This window comes from Nerophis lumbriciformis, linkage group LG02 (genome assembly GCF_033978685.3).
Source record: "Nerophis lumbriciformis linkage group LG02, RoL_Nlum_v2.1, whole genome shotgun sequence".
Lineage (NCBI taxonomy): Eukaryota > Metazoa > Chordata > Actinopteri > Syngnathiformes > Syngnathidae > Nerophis > Nerophis lumbriciformis.
In genome coordinates this window covers 832,501-846,995 of record NC_084549.2, presented here as the reverse complement: position 1 = coordinate 846,995, position 14,495 = coordinate 832,501, and the positions used below count along the sequence as shown (strand labels likewise).

General features: G+C 41.4%; 1 protein-coding gene across 2 annotated transcripts in view; it reads left to right on the top strand.

Annotated features, from left to right (window-relative positions):
- rgs7a (regulator of G protein signaling 7a) overlaps window positions 1–14,495 on the top strand; it is a 179,829-nt gene that overhangs the window by 120,752 nt on the left and 44,582 nt on the right. For both annotated transcript variants that reach the window (XM_061924834.2, XM_072915307.1), the window contains 2 exons: window positions 6,978–7,084; window positions 12,561–12,612. In XM_061924834.2, coding sequence (XP_061780818.1) covers window positions 6,978–7,084; window positions 12,561–12,612 — 159 coding nt within the window. The remainder of the gene's footprint in view (window positions 1–6,977; window positions 7,085–12,560; window positions 12,613–14,495) is intronic.

Here is a 14,495-nt window from a genome sequence, read left to right as displayed (position 1 = left end):
TTTAAAAGTCTTATATAAGTGTTATAATGAAGGCAACACATGATGTAAGTGTCTATATTAGCCTACTATCAAAATGACTTTAAAAGTCTTATATAAGTGTTATAATGAAGACAACACATGATGTAAGTGTCTATATTAGCCTACTATCAAAATGACTTTAAAAGTCTTATATAAGTGTTATATTGAAGACAACACATGATGTAAGTGTCTATATTAGCCTACTATCAAAATGACTTTAAAAGTCTTATATAAGTGTTATAATGAAGGCAACACATGATGTAAGTGTCTATATTAGCTATATTAGCCTACTGTCAAAATGACTTTAAAAGTCTTATATAAGTGTTATAATGAAGACAACACATGATGTAAGTGTCTATATTAGCCTACTATCAAAATGACTTTAAAAGTCTTATATAAGTGTTATAATGAAAGCAACACATGATGTAAGTGTCTATATTAGTTATATTAGCCTACTACCAAAATGACTTTAAAAGTCTTATATAAGTGTTATAATGAAGACAACACATGATGTAAGTGTCTGTATTAGCCTACTATCAAAATGACTTTAAAAGTCTTATATAAGTGTTATAATGAAGACAACACACGATGTAAGTGTCTATATTAGTTATATTAGCCTACTATCAAAATGACTTTAAAAGTCTTATATAAGTGTTATAATGAAGACAACACATGATGTAAGTGTCTATATTAGCCTACTATCAAAATGACTTTAAAAGTATTATATAAGAGTTATAATGAAGACAACACATGATGTAAGTGTCTATATTAGCTATGTTAGCCTACTATCAAAATTATTTTAAAAGTCTTATATAAGTGTTATAATGAAGACAACACATGATGTGTCTATATTAGCTATATTAGCCTACTATCAAAATGACTTTAAACGTCTTATATAAGTGTTATAATGAAGGCAACACATGATGTAAGTGTCTATATAAGCCTACTATCAAAATGACTTTCAAAGTCTTATATAAGTGTTGTAATGAAGACAACACATGATGTAAGTGTCTATATTAGCCTACTATCAAAATGACTTTAAAAGTCTTATGTAAGTGTTATAATGAAGACAACACATGATGTAAGTGTCTATATTAGCTATATTAGCCTGCTATCAAGATGACTTTAAAAGTCTGATATAAGTGTCATAATGAAGAAAATATTATGTAAGTGTCTAAATTAGCCTACTGTCAAAATGACTTTAAAAGTCTTATATAAGTGTTATAGTGAAGACAACACATGATGTAAGTGTCTATATTAGCTATATTAGCCTACTATCAAAATGACTTTAAAAGTCTTATATAAGTGTTATAATGAAGGCAACACACGATGTAAGTGTCTATATTAGCCTACTATCAAAATGACTTTCAAAGTCTTATATAAGTGTTGTAATGAAGACAACACATGATGTAAGTGTCTATATTAGCCTACTATCAAAATGACTTTAAAAGTCTTATGTAAGTGTTATAATGAAGACAACACATGATGTAAGTGTCTATATTAGCTATATTAGCCTACTATCAAAATTATTTTAAAAGTCTTTTATAAATGTTATAATGAAAACACCACATGATGTAAGTGTCTATATTAGCCTACTATCAAAATTATTTTAAAAGTCTTATATAAGTGTTATAATGAAGACAACACACGATGTAAGTGTCTATATTAGTTATATTAGTTTACTATGAAAATTACTTTCAGATTTGGTTTGCAGTGTAAAGTCTGCCTTTTCAAAAACCGAACAGGATCAGATTAAGGTCATTTCCATGGCTTGAAGGATGCATATCTTATAATGAGGATGCACATTTAGAGCCAAAGTCTTTCAAAAATGGGACTTATTGAGTTGGTGGACACGCCCTGACTAAAGCATGTGCAGGTGTTACAGGTGTTCCAGGTGTTACGTACGCACGTCACTTGGTCCTAGAAGCCGTAAGAGGGCGTGATACAGGGTCACATACGCTGGAGAGTTAGCGCCCTCTGACATGCTTACAGTATATTTGTTTAACTCGGACAATTCAACATGTTTGAAAAGAAGTAAGAAGAAGTAGATTTCATTTCTTCTCACCAACTACTGACGGTATAGCATGCAGAGCAGGGATATTACACTCACTTCTTTTGGGGGCCACATTTCCAGAAAGCTAAGGACCTCAAACTATTCGTCTTATTTTGTGCATTCCACAAAAACAGCATTCTCATGGGATTTTTGGTCTATTTACTTTGTCAAAGTTAACTTTTTAAAGGCTCTTCTACAAACTGTTGAGAAGCTCGAATGATGAAGAAGAGAGGACCTAACATGGACCCTTGAGGAACACCCGCTAGTACAACTCCAGAAGTTGAAGAGAGGACTGCATGTGAAGTGAACACAGTGGTCACATGATGACAACATGGGGCAAAAGGAGAGGACTTAGAGCGCTGCCTTGAGGAACGCCTCAGTTATGTACATGACAAGACTTCAGCTGGTCCAAGGTCCTCCAGAGAACAGCAGCACTTTAGTCTTTCTAGGAATGAGCTGCAAGTCTAACCAAGTTTGGAAAGGAACCCGAGGGCCGGCATGCTGTCAGATTTGGCCCCTGGGGCCGCCGGGTGAATAGCCCTGGAGTAGAGGAACCAGACAGACACATCATAATAATAATAATAATAGATTTGATTTGTAAAAGCACTTTACATTGAGCAAACAACCTCAAAGTGCTACAGTGTATTAAAAAAACAAAACAACAAAGCTAGAACCACAAATAGCTGCCCCCAACAAGTAAAATACAAATAAATCTAGAACAACCTAATAGCTAGAACTAGCACACATATAAAATATTTTTAAAAAAGGCTTTTTTTTTTTAAAAAAAAGAGGGGTTTTTAAGGGTTCTCTGGAGGACCTTGGACCAGTTGAAGTCTTGTCATAACTGAGGCGTTCCTCAAGGCAGCGCTCTAAGTCCTCTCCTTTTTGCCCCATGTTGTCATCATGTGACCAATGTGTTGCTGCAGTTTGTTCACTTCACAGGCAGTCCTCTCTTCAACTTCTGGAGTTGTACTAGCGGTGTTCCTCAAGGGTCTATGTTAGGTCCTCTCTTCTTCATCATTCAAGCTTTTCAACAGTTTGTAGAAGAGCCTTTAAAAAGGTAACTTTGACAAAGTAAATGGAACAAAAACCCTTAGAGTGTCCGCCCTGAGATGGGTAGGTTGTGAGTTCAAACCCCGGCCGAGTCATACCAAAGACTACAAAAATGGGAGCCATTACCTCCCTGCTTGGCACTCAGCATCAAGGCTTGGAATTGGGGGTTAAATCACCAAAAATGATTCCCGGGCGCGGCCACCGCTGCTGCCCGCTGCTCCCCTCACCTCCCAGGGGGTGAACAAGGGTGATGGGTCAAATGCACAGGACACATTTCCCCACACCTAGTGTGTGTGTGTGTGTGTGACAATCATTGCTACTTTAACTTTAACTTAACTTTTAAAAGCATCCACAGTCTGTGGTGCCCTCAGGTGGTCAGGGAGAGTGTTCCACAGACTGGGAGCGGCGGAGCAGAAAGCCCGGTCCCCCATAGTTCGGAGCTTTGTCCTCGGAGGTTGGAGGAGGTTAGTCTGTCCGGAGCGGAGGATTTGGGGGTGAGCAGTTTTTTGAGGTAGAGGGGGGGCCTTTCCATGGCGAGTCTGACTGATGGGTCTCCACGCCATCAAAGGGTTTGCGGCGGCGACGATGACGTGTTCGTCATTACGTGATGTTTCGAATGCGGAGCGAGCGCGGCGGGGGGAGAGCACTTCCTGTGCAACATCAGCTGATGAGCTCCGCCTCTTTAACTGAAGGTGCTGTCATCAGACAACACCTGCTGTGCCCACCTGGCGCCGCCTTAGTGCCATGCAGACAAACATTCACACAACACGACTCTGACAAGTCAATAAAGCATCAATGAACACAGAGTTGCTATCTTCTGTCCTCTGTCCTGTGCATGCTTGCTATGGACTAGTCTTGTCCCAGTGCCAAGATCATGGTACCGCTACCAACATATGGACTAGTCTTGTCCCAGTACCAAGATCATGGTACCGCTACCAACATATGGACTAGTCTTGTCCCAGTACCAAGATCATGGTACCGCTACCAACATATGGACTAGTCTTGTCCCAGTACCAAGATCATGGTACCGCTACCAACATATGGACTAGTCTTGTCCCAGTACCAAGATCATGGTACCACTACCAACATATGGACTAGTCTTGTCCCAGTACCAAGATCATGGTACCACTACCAACATATGGACTAGTCTTGTCCCAGTACCAAGATCATGGTACCGCTACCAACATATGGACTAGTCTTGTCCCAGTACCAAGATCATGGTACCACTACCAACATATGGACTAGTCTTGTCCCAGTACCAAGATCATGGTACCACTACCAACATGTGCTTCCATACTTTTGGGTACTTTTCTAAATAAAGGGGACCCCAAAAAATGTCATTATTGTCTTTATTTGAACAACAAATGTTAGTGTACATGAAACATATGTTTACTATTGTCATTTAGTCCTTAAATAAAATAGACAACTTGTCTTTTAGTAGTAAGTAAACAAACAAAGACTCCTAATTAGTCTATGCAGTAACATATTGTGTCATTTATACACCTATTATTTTCTACACATTATGAGGGACAAACTGTAGAAATGGATTATTAATCCACTTGTTCATTTACTGTTAATATCTGCTTATTTTCTCTTTTAACATGTTCTATCTACACCATCCGTCCATCCATAGTTTTGGATGATAACACACATTTAGGTATGGATGTGATACCAAGTAGTTACAGGATCATACATTGGTCATATTCAAAGTCCTCATGTGTCCAGGGACTAGAGATGCGCGGATAGGCAATTATTTCAACCGCAACCGCATCACAAAAGTCGTCAACCATCCGCCATCCACCCGAACTAACATTTAATCAAAACCGCACCCGCCCGCCATCCGCCACCCGCCCGTTGTTATATATCTAATATAGACGATGCAAGGCATTAGTGAGGTTATAAAGCTTTTGCCTGTTAAAGAAAGGAGACTGATCCAATTGTAGCAGAGACATTCAATGCGTGCCACGCTGTCACGGCCCAGACGCACACCAGTGCGCACCTCCAAGCGCGCTCGCGCCACTCAAACTGCTGCAGGCAGCTGCGTTCTATCTTGTTTTAACATCCTGTGGCACTCTTCTGGGATCACGGCGGACGAAACTGCTCATGCTCAGGGTGTTTGTGGAGATTCGGGGTTTTGCACAAATGTGATGCACCATGTTAGATGTCCCGGTTTTGTGTCGCAGCTCTTGCAAATCACGTAGCCAGCATTGCTATCATCCTGATTTACAACCTCATAAAAACGAGTCCACGCTGAACTTTTCTGGCCTTTTTTCCCCCTGGTCTTTAGTATTCCCTTTTTTAGTTTGTCGCGTACCACGTTTGCTGCCATCTCTTTTTTTTTTTCTTCTTCTGTTGTGGCATATGCTGCAGGTGCCTGCTCGTTTTTCGTATGTGGGTAACAACATTTAACTATGTATATATATTTACCAATTGGTTTAACTGCCAACCGCCTGAATCTATTTAAAATCTAATTTTTTTTTATTTCAACCGCCCGACCCGACCCGCGGATAAAATCTAATTTTTTTTTATTTCAACCGCCCGACCCGACCCGCGGATAATCCGCGGACTCTGCGGTTGTGTCCGCAAACTGCGCATCTCTACCAGGGACATATTTACTGACTTTATGAAAATAATACAAATTTTTAAAACAAAGGTAAAAATATTTAGTGATGCTAAAAAATATGGATGTAATCATAGTAGTATCGACTAGATACACCCTTGTACTTGGTATCATTAGAGTGGATGTCAGGTGTAGATCCACCCATGGCGTTTGTTTACATTGTGACGGTGGTGAGCTATTGTATCCTCCTACGGTGTGTAGTGAAGCATGTTTAGCTATTCCTCCTCCTCCAGTGATAATTTACTTGTAAGAAACATACTTTATTTGTCGCCACGGAGACCAGGATTAGTGATTCAGAAGTAGCTAAAACACTGTGGATGGACGTTAGCCGCTAGATAGCTAGCCATGTCTTAAAGCAGCTCTTCCTGAGGGTGTTTCAGTGTTATAACTTCACCTTTATCTTGACTTTTCACACCAAAATGCGTCCATTCTCCCTTTTCTGTCTACACACTGTGTCTGCTTGTAAGTACTCTGTGTGTGTGCGCTGCCCAACATGCTCCTCTGCTCCTAAAACCAGCAATAATAATAATAATAATAACTGGGATTTATATAGCGCTTTTCTAAGTACCCAAAGTCGCTTTACATGTAGAACCCATCAATCATTCACACCTGGTGGTGGTAAGCTACTTATATAGCCACAGCTGTCCTGGGGTAGACTGGCAATGTCATGACGTCATGCCCGTTAATAAAAGGGAAGCGGTACTTTTCAAGAGACAGTATAGTACTGTTTATGATTCATTAGTGCGGCGATACTATACTTTTATATATAACGTACAATCCTAGTACGGATACAAGAGCAGCAGAGGTGGGTAGAGTAGCCAGAAATTGTACTCAAGTAAGAGTACTGCTACTTTAGAGATTTATTACTCAAGTAAAAGTAAGGAGTAGTCACCCAAATATTTACTTGAGTAAAAGTAAAAAGTACGTTGTGAAAAAACTACTCAAGTACTGAGTAACTGATGAGTAACCTGTTCGTTTAATGATGACGGCAACAAATAATGCACAAAAACATAAAAATAGCAATGAGCAAATTCAGAGCCAGGAATATCTCTTAAGCAACTAAAACAATAATATACATTAAATAATAATACATTAACATAAAAAAAATGAAGGCAAATTGAGGCACAATAACTTAACAGCATAGGCTCAGTAGGCAGAGATTACAAAGGAAAATAACAAGTTAGCCTTTACGCTTTACGCTGATTAACTCGGGTGTTGCTCTTTCCCTTCCAGTCGAGGCTCTCCACCTCGGAACGCTGATGGCCGCACACGGATACTTCTTCCCCATCTCGGACCATGTCCTCACTCTCAAAGACGACGGCACTTTCTACAGGTTTCAGGTAAGTTCCTGCTGAACTTCTACAGTTTGTCATTTCTAATTGATCTGATAATCCAAACAATTCATTGCCAGTGGGTTTGGTGTTAGCAACAGACTAGAATCATCTTGATACTGTACCCCTTACTGCTGCCTTGATGCCACTGAGGTCATTATACACCCGCACCACTACATCTTTTTGTGCTACATACCCAAGTAAGAAAGTAATCCCACAAGGTGGTCCACTTGAAGGTGCAACATCTTACACAACAATACAAAACACAATTAGGTGTCCAAATTGCCCGCCAACGGGCCTGCGAGATAAGTTGAGAAGTATGAAAATGAGCTGAGAAGAAACTGCTGTTCTAAATGTGTCCACTAGATGTCACAGTAGCAATTCTGTCAGGAATTGAAGAATTCAGGAATAATTCAGGAAAAATAATTAAGAATTAATTAATTATCAAATTATACAATAATTTATATCAAATAATAACTAATAATAATAATTATTATATAATTAGAATTAGAATTAATAATAACAATAATAATAATTATTATATAATTATAATTATAATTAATAATAACAATAATAATAACTATAACTATAACTAGTTATAGTTATTATAATATACATAAGGAATACATATATTATATATAAAACCTATTATATTATTATAATTAGTTATAACTATACCTAATTATAATAATATTATTATTATTATTATTATAATAATAATTATTTGATATAATAAATGATATCAAATTATTATTATTTATTAGAATGATCGTTATAATGATTAATTAAAAAATTAAAGAGTAATTCAGGAAGAATTCTGTCAGGAATTGAAGAATTCAGGAATAATTCAGTAAGAATAATTAAGAATTAAATAATTATCATTATAATAATTGAATTGAAGAATTATCATTATAATGATCAAATTATATAATACATTATATCAAATAATAACTAATAATAATAATTATTATTATTATTATATAATAACTAATAGTAGATCACTCGCATCACAGCCACTAATAGTGTGTGCAGACTTAGTAGATCACTCGCATCACAGCCACTAATAGTGTGTGCAGACTTAGTAGATCACCCGCAGCACAGCCACTAATAGTGTGTGCAGACTTAGTAGATCACTCGCATCACAGCCACTAATAGTGTGTGCAGACTTAGTAGATGACTCGTATCACAGCCACTAATAGTGTGTGCAGACTTAGTAGATGACTCGTATCACAGCCACTAATAGTGTGTGCAGACTTAGTAGATCACCCGCAGCACAGCCACTAATAGTGTGTGCAGACTTAGTAGATCACTCACATCACAGCCACTAATAGTGTGTGCAGACTTAGTAGATCACTCGCATCACAGCCACTAATAGTGTGTGCAGACTTAGTAGATCACCCGCAGCACAGCCACTAAAAGTGTGTGCAGACTTAGTAGATCACTCGCATCACAGCCACTAATAGTGTGTGCAGACTTAGTAGATCACTCGCAGCACAGCCACTAATAGTGTGTGCAGTCTTAGTAGATCACCCGCAGCACAGCCACTAATAGTGTGTGCAGTCTTAGTAGATCACCCGCAGCACAGCCACTAATAGTGTGTGCAGACTTAGTAGATCACTCGCATCACAGCCACTAATAGTGTGTGCAGACTTAGTAGATCACTCGCATCACAGCCACTAATAGTGTGCGCAGACTTAGTAGATCACTCGCAGCACAGCCACTAATAGTGTGTGCAGACTTAGTAGATCACCCGCAGCACAGCCACTAACAGTGTGTGCAGACTTAGTAGATGACTCGCATCACAGCCACTAATAGTGTGTGCAGACTTAGTAGATCACCCGCAGCACAGCCACTAATAGTGTGTGCAGACTTAGTAGATCACCCGCAGCACAGCCACTAATAGTGTGTGCAGACTTAGTAGATCACCCGCAGCACAGCCACTAACAGTGTGTGCAGACTTAGTAGATGACTCGCATCACAGCCACTAATAGTGTATGCAGACTTAGTAGATCACCCGCAGCACAGCCACTAATAGTGTGTGCAGACTTAGTAGATCACTCGTATCACAGCCACTAATAGTGTGTGCAGACTTAGTAGATCACCCGCAGCACAGCCACTAATAGTGTGTGCAGACTTAGTAGATCACCCGCAGCACAGCCAGTAATAGTGTGTGCAGACTTAGTAGATCACCCGCAGCACAGCCACTAATAGTGTGTGCAGTCTTAGTAGATCACCCGCAGCACAGCCACTAATAGTGTGTGCAGTCTTAGTAGATCACTCGCATCACAGCCACTAATAGTGTGTGCAGACTTAGTAGATCACTCGCATCACAGCCACTAATAGTGTGTGCAGACTTAGTAGATCACCCGCAGCACAGCCACTAATAGTGTGTGCAGACTTAGTAGATCACCCGCAGCACAGCCACTAATAGTGTGTGCAGACTTAGTAGATCACTTGCATCACAGCCACTAATAGTGTGTGCAGACTTAGTAGATCACTCGCATCACAGCCACTAATAGTGTGTGCAGACTTAGTAGATCACTCGTATCACAGCCACTAATAGTGTGTGCAGACTTAGTAGATCACTCGCATCACAGCCACTAATAGTGTGTGCAGACTTAGTAGATCACTCGCATCACAGCCACTAATAGTGTGTGCAGACTTAGTAGATCACTCGCATCACAGCCACTAATAGTGTGTGCAGACTTAGTAGATCACCCGCATCACAGCCACTGATAGTGTGTGCAGACTTAGTAGATCACTCGCATCACAGCCACTAATAGTGTGTGCAGACTTAGTAGATCACTCGTATCACAGCCACTAATAGTGTGTGCAGACTTAGTAGATCACCCGCATCACAGCCACTAATAGTGTGTGCAGACTTAGTAGATCACTCACATCACAGCCACTAATAGTGTGTGCAGACTTAGTAGATCACTCGTATCACAGCCACTAATAGTGTGTGCAGACTTAGTAGATCACTCGCATCACAGCCACTAATAGTGTGTGCAGACTTAGTAGATCACTCGCATCACAGCCACTAATAGTGTGTGCAGACTTAGTAGATGACTCGCATCACAGCCACTAATAGTGTGTGCAGACTTAGTAGATCACTCGTATCACAGCCACTAATAGTGTGTGCAGACTTAGTAGATCACTCGCATCACAGCCACTAATAGTGTGTGCAGACTTAGTAGATCACTCGCATCACAGCCACTAATAGTGTGTGCAGTCTTAGTAGATGACTCGCATCACAGCCACTAATAGTGTGTGCAGACTTAGTAGATCACTCGTATCACAGCCACTAATAGTGTGTGCAGACTTAGTAGATCACTCGCATCACAGCCACTAATAGTGTGTGCAGACTTAGTAGATCACCCGCAGCACAGCCACTAATAGTGTGTGCAGACTTAGTAGATGACTCGCATCACAGCCACTAATAGTGTGTGCAGACTTAGTAGATCACCCGCAGCACAGCCACTAATAGTGTGTGCAGACTTAGTAGATCACCCGCAGCACAGCCACTAATAGTGTGTGCAGACTTAGTAGATCACCCGCAGCACAGCCACTAATAGTGTGTGCAGACTTAGTAGATCACCCGCAGCACAGCCACTAATAGTGTGTGCAGACTTAGTAGATCACCCGCATCACAGCCACTAATAGTGTGTGCAGACTTAGTAGATCACCTGCAGCACAGCCACTAATAGTGTGTGCAGACTTAGTAGATCACTCGCATCACAGCCACTAATAGTGTGTGCAGACTTGGTAGATCACTCGCATCACAGCCACTAATAGTGTGTGCAGACTTAGTAGATCACTCGTATCACAGCCAGTAATAGTGTGTGCAGACTTAGTAGATCACCCGCAGCACAGCCACTAATAGTGTGTGCAGTCTTAGTAGATCACTCGCATCACAGCCACTAATAGTGTGTGCAGACTTAGTAGATCACTCGCATCACAGCCACTAATAGTGTGTGCAGACTTAGTAGATCACTCGCATCACAGCCACTAATAGTGGGTGCAGACTTAGTAGATCACTCGCATCACAGCCACTAATAGTGTGTGCAGTCTTAGTAGATCACCCGCATCACAGCCACTAATAGTGTGTGCAGACTTCACGCTATTTAGCACCTGTTATTTGGGGATTGTGATAGTGTAGTGGAAAGTCCAAATCTTAAACAGGAACAAAAGAGAATTTATCACAAGAGTTTTATTTCATCCTAATCAAATGGTACAAGGTTGGATTGGGTTGCCATGAATACAGACAGTGTCTCCGGAGACGTTGGATGATGCGCCCTCGTGCAGGAATCAAAGAAAGAGCGCACCACTATTTAATAGAAAAATTATTTGTTACAACATTACGCCCCCCCCCCCCCCCCCCCCCTCTCCCCCGCACGGTGCGCCCCCTCCCTTCCCGTATCATGACTCTTTTTGGACGTCATCACATCAAAAAATCAACACACGATGTCAAAACGGCCAAAACTGTCAGGTGCCCAGGGAAGAAAAAAGAGAAAAGAAGAGGAGTAGAAACGAGAAAAGACAGAGTTAGCAGGTAGGTAACGTTAGCATACATGAAATTATTAGTCTGTTACAGAATGTGATAGTAACCTGGCTTTTTAGCATTAAGCTAATGTTACATGATTCGGCAATTGCTAATCAATAAATAGCTAGTTCTGTTTTAACGTCGGGTTAATATTGTGGAGGGGGCTAAATTGTTATGGAAAATAATAACGTAACGTTAGGTAATTACAGTACTCACCTTACATTCCTCAGGGACATTTGTATTAGATCTTTTAAGCAGGTGTTTTTTGTTTACATTGTTATTGCCTTCTGGTTAGCTAATGTTTGCCCTGCAGGTAATAGTCACTTTTCCACCCCTTTATATATTAGGTATAGTTGTAAGTAAAAAAAAAAAAGGTCAAAGACAAAGCTATTCGGTTTCTTGTGAGTATATACACTTCACTGCCGATGTGGGGGTTGCGCCACCTAAATTCTTGCCTAGGGCGCCAGATTGGTTAGGGCCGGGCCTGTCATGTCCTCTTGAATGCATTCCGACCTCGCTCAACAAACAAAATAGAAAGGTAAAAAGGACAGAAATTCCACTACAATAGTGACGGTACAGTGTGCAGGACAAGATGGAGAGTGTGAGGAGAAGTGTGTGTGTGTCATATAAAACACACGTCAACGGCAGGATTGACAGCTGTAGCCATGTGCAGCCCCTCCTACAACACCCGTCTCATCAGTGGAAATGGCCGCTCAAGGCCATCCACACAAGACTGACTTCCTCACTCTGTCGCCTGCAGAGAGTCAAGATGCACGAGCGGGCTGAGTGCTGAAAGGAGATTATGTGCTTTAGTGAGCCGATTAAAAAACAAAATGTTTTATTGTGACAGATGCAACTATGCCTGGCCTCACATGACAACAACACACCATATGGAGATGTTGGCCTTCTTTTACCTTTTTTTAACCGTGTTTCTGCCTGCAGACTCCATACTTCTGGCCCTCAAACTGCTGGGAACCAGAAAACACAGACTATGGTGAGCATGTGATTAACACTGACTGTATTGAGATGTAATTTACTATATTCCATTATATATTCTCATTAGAACCAGCGTCCTCTGCAGTGGACATTTCTTTGTGGTCCATTTCTTTTGCTAGAGTGACACATTTATGGAAACATACATATATATACATAAATACACATATATATACACATATACATACATACATACATACATACACACACACATATATATATATATATATATATATATATATATATATATATATATATATATATATATTAGAGATGCGCAGATAGGCAATTATTTCATCCGCAACCGCATCAGAAAGTCGTCAACCATCCGCAATCCACCCGATCTAACATTTGATCAGAACCGCATCCGCCCGCCATCCGCCCGTTGTTATATATCTAATATAGACGATGCAAGGCATTAGTGAGGTTATAAAGCTTTTGCCTGTTAAAGAAAGGAGACTGATCCAATGCAGCACAGACATTCGCGTGCCACGCTGTCACGACCCAGACGCACACCAGTGCGCAATCATATGGGAGCCGCGCTGAGCGCACCTCCAAGCGCGTCTCGCTGCCGGCGACGGCCGGGTATGGGCCCGACGCTCCAGCGCCATCCATTTTCAGGGCTAGTTGATTCGGCAGGTGGGTTGTTACACACTCCTTAGCAGGTTCTGACATCCATGGCCACCGTCTTAGCTGCTGTCTATATCAACCAGGGTGAGCCCCACCCCTTTCGTGAGCGCACTGCGCGCGGAGTGACCCCTGTTACGCGCCCCCGGCAACAGGGGTGGCGGGCAGGTAAGCTGCGCGGGCGGAGCGCGCGGAGTGACCCCTGTTACGAGCCCCCGGCCACGGGGGTGGCGGGCAGGTAACCTGCCGGCCGCGGCGAAGGCGGACGAGGCGGGGTGTCGGTGCGGTGGGCGCGGTGGTGACCCTGGACGTGCGTCGGGCCCTTCTCGCGGATCGCCTCAGCTACGGCTCCCGGTGGGGCCCTCTCGGGGGAAGGGGCCTCGGTCCCGGACCCCGGCGAGGCGTCCCTTCTCCGCTCCGTAAAAGTGTCCATCTCTTTTTTTTTTTTTCTTCTGTTGTGGCATATGCTGCAGGTGCCTGCTCGTTTTTCGTATGTGGGTAACAACATTTAACTATGTATATATATTTACCAATTGGTTTAACTGCCACCCGCCTGAATCTATTTAAAATCTAATTTTTTTTATTTCAACCGCCCGACCCGACCCGCGGATAAAATCTAATTTTTTTTAATTTCATCCGCCCGATCCGCGGATAATCCGCGGACTCCGCGGTTGTGCCCGCAAACCGCGCATCTCTAATATATATATATATATATATATATGTCTTAATAAGGTTATCCAAAAAATAGTGCTCGATACCGTAGTAGAGCGCAATATATGTATGTGTGGGGAAAAAAAATCACAAGACTATTTCATCTCTACAGGCCTGTTTCATGAGGGGGTTCCCTCAATCATCAGGAGATTTTAATGGGAGCATTCACATACCATGGTTTATATAGGGCACAGAGTGGGTGGGTACAGGCTGGCGTAGGGGCGTGGTGATTGGCTCATGTGTTACCTAGGAGGTGTTTCCGTCGGTGGCGGCATGCTGATACAATTTCGCTGCGCTTGTTGAGGGATGACAGGTCTGGACGGTATATAATAAACAGTTTCTCTTTCAAGCATAGGTTGCATCTTTTATTACCACTATTGTAAGGTGTGCTGGATGCAAGAATTTGCCATGTTATTGAATATTCAACATTATTGTCTTTGAGGTCCCAAATGTGTTTGCTGAGATGAAGTAGTCTTGTGATTTTTTTCCCACACATACATATATTGCGCTCTACTACGGTATCGAGCACTATTTTTTGGATAATCG